Genomic DNA, 6,363 nt, shown 5'->3' on the forward strand with positions numbered 1-6,363 from the left:
ATGTTGTTCTATACTTCCGAATGAATTCATAAAAGTGACTTTCCCTATTTATTTTATTGATTAACTAAATTTTAAGTGCTATTCATGATGTATTAAACAAGCCAAAGTTAAATCAGTGACTTTTTAGTTTTGTGATTTGTTTAATTTTAAGAAAAAATGGTTCACTTCACATTTCGCATTTTTAAAACATTTTAACTTTTCCTAATGTAAAATTATATTATGACTAAATGAAGTTAACAATTAGATAGATAAGTATCTATTCTATAGTTTTAGGCAAAAACCCTATCAAAAAACACAAATTATAACTGTTTTTTTCATAATTTTTTTCACAAAATCTATCCTTAAGTGGTCGACATAGGATACTTTACCTTATTATAAAAAAAAATAATAAAAATCATTCATCAATGCGGTAGTTTGAAAATTATTCAGTTTTGTGCTGCAATATTTACTAGATAGCAAATGGCTGTACATCTGCAAAAATATTATGGATTCCTACAACTTTTTACTTTACGATTACGTATAAACATTAAAAAAAATAACTTTAGTATGAGCTCATTTTTGTATTGATACTGTACAAACGAGCAGTAAAACATCAAGTTTGAGAAGTGACTAAATTTACAACTTTTAAAAGCAGTAGAATTTTCATGAAAGTTTCGATCTTTATGGATAGAAAAATTAAATCCATTTTTGGAAAGATTTGTATTTTTTACTTATCAAATTTAATTTTTTGCTGACTAAATATATTTTTTTTACTTCTCATTTGTTTTTGTCTTCTTTGACGCTTCTAGGGGGGGGGGCTGCTGCCCCCCTGACCCTCGCTAGGTACGCCCATGGATGTAATATTTATCATTGATTACGTTCACCATTTTCATTTTTATTGATGATTTTCGGTTCGTGAAAAGTGTCCTGTCGTTAAAGGCTTAAGATTTTAAACATTTTTTTTTAAATAATGTTTTAATCAAGTGCATCGAATTCAACATTTCTTACCAAATATCTCAACTGTTATCAAATTTTCATCTAGAAATATTTATGTTTGTAGATAAACAATTTTTCTATTGGATATTGAATTTAAGTTTATAATTCCAAATAAAATTATTTTCATTTTTACGTGTCTACGGATTTCAAAAAATTTTGTTAATATTTTTATTTGAATCTGTCTTTTTGTAAAATCATCAAAAGTTGTGCCTAAAGTTGACAGATTGTTTTCTATCTATTTTGTTGTTACTATTTTTTAAATAGATTTCCATGATTAGTAATTCTAGCAAGAAAAAAAATTTGAGGAAAATCGATAATTTATGTGAATTGTAATCGAAAAATATTAAAGAAAAAAGTTTGGCGCGCCAAGCTGAGCCGCAGCCGATTGCTTTAGCTGGCGCGCCGGCGCGCAACCAGCCGCCGACAATTTTTAAATGTTAGCCGCCGCCGCCGAAATATCTCGGCGCACATCTCTACTACACATTGGGAGCAATTTTCGTCAAAAATTGCGTTTTTGCCAGAAATTTGACGTTTCCCCCTGCAAAGCTGCAGGGAATTTCCTTCAAAAAAGCAATTTTTGACAAAAATTTCTCCCAATGTGTAGAAGCCATAAGATCTCGGAATCAAAGAATTTTATTTTTAATACATAATTTATTGCAGCATAACGATCGCGCTGTGGTTTCTTGCTCATTCAAATAAAACAAGAGGCGTGTAGGACAGAAATCTCTAATAAAAAAAGTCTTGACGGAAAGAAAGTGAGGTGCACACTATTGTGTCCTCTCTCATTTTTTTTTATCACTCGAATGTCTCCTCAGGGCTTTCTGTAGCGATAGCGCATTTTATCCGGAGGCTCACAGTACTCCTTCACGATTAACTTGCACAGAAAGATGTGGAAGACGACAATAAGAGCACACACACTAATCCAAAAGATTTTGGGCAGACCAGCCAAATGGTGACCGTGTTTGTGCAGAGCAATCACATGATGCTCATGGGCAGGAGCCTCAACCACTTCTTTCACATGAATGGCATGATGGAGTTCCTCAATGTGCTGACGATCGGCTGTAATGTAGAGAATTGCCGTAAGAGGCTCAGTGAGCTTCACGGGGAAGCGCCTTCGGGTCTGACTCAGTGGAACTGGATCATCGAGGCAGCCAGCATCGCAGGCATAGTAATTCCTATCTGAGCGATCCAGAGCCACATAGAGAACAGCCTTGTTGTCATCCTTCACGGAAACCGACACATTTACATGGGTCATGTTGCCATAGTTCAATCGCCGGAAATTGTACTCCCGATGTAGATACTTTGGATGGATATTCATCTCCAGATGTTGATTACTGAAGCGGAAACCACCGAAACTCAGCACCATGGCTTGGATTAAGCCACTAGCGCCAGCTCTGATCAAATTATGACATCCCTGCTTTTCCAGTGTCAACATCCAAGAACCCGTGACACTATTTAGTTCCTCCAGAGTCGACATTTCGCTCCAAAGTGTCTCAGCTTGGAGGGTGTGGTGACTATCAAAGCATCCTTCAGCCTCTGTGGCCAGGAGATTGAAGATCTCTGACTTTCTCTGTGGATTAACACTCTCCTCAAATTCATACGATCTCACCTGAGACAGAACAGCGTACATTGTGGCATTTATACGATCACCATTGAGGGAATTTTCAGCTTTGCTGGTACTAATCTCAAAGCCAGTAGCCCATAGGCTATTCCACACACGAACATGCTTCCTCTGAAATCCATAGTAACCCGCTTCAGAGTCATCGTGAACTGCTTGCTGGAGTGCCTTCTCCATTGCCTCAATAGCTGCCTTTTCCGTCTTATCCTTCACCTGTGCCTTTAGGTACATATCCACGGAAATAGGTTCAGAGTAAACAATTGTGGACAAGAGTTCCAACTTCGTGACACCACGTTTTATCAGTGTCCACGTTCGTGGCATATTTCTGGATACCACAGAAACTGTCACAGCTTTACCATGATGATCATTCAATTCCACCAAACCCGTCACAACCTGGTACTCAATGATATTGGAACCATGCTGGAGGTGCTTAATCTGAGAAACGGCCGTTGGCCAATCCGATATTCTCGGCGGAATTAATTCCACATCAATCAATTGATTCTTCGTATTGGTCACCTGGATCTCCTGCACAAGAACATTTGGCATCGTCCTGTGAGCATAGTATTTGTAATTGACAAAATACCCATCCTCAAAGCACTGAAACCGATGAACAATCCCCGATAAATAATCCACAGCTGTAGCTTCCTGATTCCCAGCATTTTTCGATGACACCGACACAATTGGATGAAAATACACAGGTAGTGTTAATGTACGACCCGTCTTGATGTTAAGATGAGCATCCTCCTGAATCTCCAGACCAAAATAGCCATTTCCCACATAGGGAATTATGTTTCTTTCATGTGGAAAAGCCGGATTATGTCGAATATTGGCATTGAATTCCATCGATGGTACATAGAAAGGTGTCAAGCGGTCATCCATGCAGTGAAGTAGAGGATCTTTAGGTACTTCAGGTGCCCCAAAGAACCACCGGAAAATTGTTGGGCCAAGATAGAGAAGTATAACAGCTATGCCCAAAAGGATGAAAAATAGCCGGCGATATGATAAGTTATAGTTGGTATCATGAAGACGTCGCATGCGACGCATAAAATCAGCAGTGTCCACTTTGAATTTCATCGTTTTTCACACTCTATAACTAAATAAACTCACGAGATCATTTTTTTTCCATCCGCACCCCGAAATTAAAAGAAAACACACTAAGCTGTGCTGTATCTACAATGACATCACCCCCACAATGAAAATGTCACAAGTTTACCCAATAAAACAATATTTTCCATTTGTAAAATGAGCATGGACTTTCGTAGGACATATCTGGTAATTTTTCCTTAAAAATATTCGAAATTATTATAGCAAAGAAAAATTTTAGAAGTTGCCAAATTTGCTAAATTACCAAGTTTACTAATTTAATTTGCCAAGTTTAATTAATTTAATTAATTTGCCAAGTTTACTAATTTACTTATAAAAATTTACTAATAAAGGTTACGTCAAAAATATATTGGGGCTGCCTCAGTTAACCCTTTAAGGACGATTGGGTCACCCGAGGTGACCCATAGACAAAATAATTTTTCCTGACTACCTGAAGTTATTTCTTTCTAATGTTTGTACATAATCACGAAGTAGACAGATGTAGGAATCTAGGACATTTTTTCTGCAAATCTCCAGCTATTTGCTATATAAAAAATATTTAAGCTGAAAAATGACGAATTTTCACATTTGGTGCTTGAATTTTAATATTTTTAATATTTCTAATTTTTTTTTAAGCAAAAACCTCTTGGGACTAGAAATTGTAATAAATATACATAATATTTCTCAACAAAGTAAAAATTATAGTTTATTGGTATTTTCAAGAAAGCTTCACAATTTTCATGGGTCACATATGACCCAATCGTTCATAAAGGTAAAAAACATCGAACCCCAAAGTTTTGAGTGTTCAAAAAATGGCAAAAAAATATATTTCTCCATAAGAATACACGTATTTAGAAGTTTTGGAGAGATACAATGATTTTCAGCACTTCCACTGTGCTTCTAGGTGTGAATTTTGGGCAAAATTCTTCATAAAAATCTTTTGAAGTCAATCAACAAATATTATTTTCTCAAAATTTCATGTAAGGACTCAGTAAAGTAATACACTCAGTAAAGCCCAAAATAGGCATAGGAATTGGCTTAGGGATCAGCTCGAAAAATGAGGATTGGTGTCAATACACTACGGGATCAGCTCTAAATTTCGGGGGACCACTCTCTCTATCTAAATTCATGAGGTCTATTGAAATTTACGAAGATTACCGACATCAGCGCCAGTGGCAAAAAATATAAAACTTCACTTTACGTGCTTTTGGGCGGTGACAGCCAAAAACCCGAAACCCAAAATCCCAAATGTTCAAAATCCTGAAAGGGATGAAATTATATGATTATATGAATGTTCCTATGGCCTCTACACACTAGAGAGAGGCTTTGAACCCTTTGAACCTTCGTACACAAAAATGATGTTCAAGAGTTCAGTGATTTTTTCTGACTACCATGCAAACCGTATGGATTCTCCAACTATGCCAAAAAAATGTCTTACTTATAAGGTTCATAATCCCACCCCACAAAATCCCAGGAAATCCTTTAGATTTTCCTCAAGAGGAAAATGAAAATTTAATGGCGATTTGTCCGATAGATCAATCAAGTTTCCGTCTTCGCACACGATTCACGCCATCATTGAACACCCCATTTTCACCGTAAATTTTGCACCGGACACTAAAAGTTGCACATCATTGTTTAAAGGGAACTCTAATCTACTTGATGAAACCGTTTGTACAAGGAATAAAACATTTTAATATCACTTTTTTGGAACTTTTCTGAAAGATGTTTTATTGACACTAAAAACCATTTTTTTGCTTGATTCTATGAGAATTTCACGCCGGAAACGGTTGAATCTGATGAATACTTTCTTGAAAAGTCCAAATATCACCAAATTTACACGAATCAATAAGTTTTTAAAGCTAAAAATTGACTAAAACTCTTCAAGCGAAAAGACCACACAAGATTTCACCATTCTTCCACGGAGCCGGATATGCACAAAAACGTTTGAATGCGTATCATTGAAGATTTCTCTGTTCCTGCAGCTGCAGGAATCGAGATTTAGCACTGATATTGAGTTTCAGCAGGTGATGGTGAAAAGGCTAAAATTTTCACAAAACAGCTTCTCACGGACAATTTCTTTTCTTTGTCATGCAAAACAACACAATAGTGAGGTTACGTCAAAGATTGTCAAAAAACCAGTTGTAAACTGTATGAGCTTATTGCAGATGTGATTCTTTCATTGCACATTCAGTTTGTGCAAGCTTGAAAAATATTTTTATATCAAAGAAATGCGAAATTGATTAAAAATTACTCAACTGCGGTCTATTTGAGTCAAATCACTTCTTGTTTATCAACTTTAATGTTTGTAAGTTTTACTTTTTAGTGGTGGATTAAATCGATAGATTACAATACATGTGAATATGACGGATCGCATCTAAAATGAAATTTCCTGGAAAATGTGCGAGAAGCCATGTCTTCTATGTGCGATCAATGAATGTGAGTCAAGTTTGTGAATTTTCTTCCACCCACAAAAAGTGCCTCTTTAGCCTAAAAGATTTTTTACATAAATCTGAACCCTAATAACCCCTCTATCCCTTGTGATAGTCGTTTTTCAGAAAAGTGATATTAATTGTGCACAAATCGTCTGAAGTATTGCACAGCAAAATTACAGTTTTGGATCTGTTTTTATTTTTTGCTTCCTGAAACTAGGAAAAAAGGATTAGACTCCCAATTTTTTCAGGAACGGT

General features: G+C 36.0%; 1 protein-coding gene across 1 annotated transcript; it reads right to left on the minus strand.

The window, feature by feature from the left end:
• Window positions 1-1,606: 1,606 nt before the first annotated feature.
• On the minus strand, window positions 1,607-3,794 carry LOC129805374 (uncharacterized protein KIAA2013 homolog). The gene has a single exon (XM_055853254.1). It carries the CDS (start codon window positions 3,665-3,667, stop codon window positions 1,787-1,789), a length of 1,881 nt encoding a protein of 626 aa, XP_055709229.1. The 5' UTR covers window positions 3,668-3,794; the 3' UTR covers window positions 1,607-1,786.
• Between the last annotated feature and the right edge of the window lie 2,569 nt (window positions 3,795-6,363).

The sequence above is a fragment of the Phlebotomus papatasi genome, chromosome 3, assembly GCF_024763615.1.
Source record: "Phlebotomus papatasi isolate M1 chromosome 3, Ppap_2.1, whole genome shotgun sequence".
NCBI classification, from domain to species: domain Eukaryota; kingdom Metazoa; phylum Arthropoda; class Insecta; order Diptera; family Psychodidae; genus Phlebotomus; species Phlebotomus papatasi.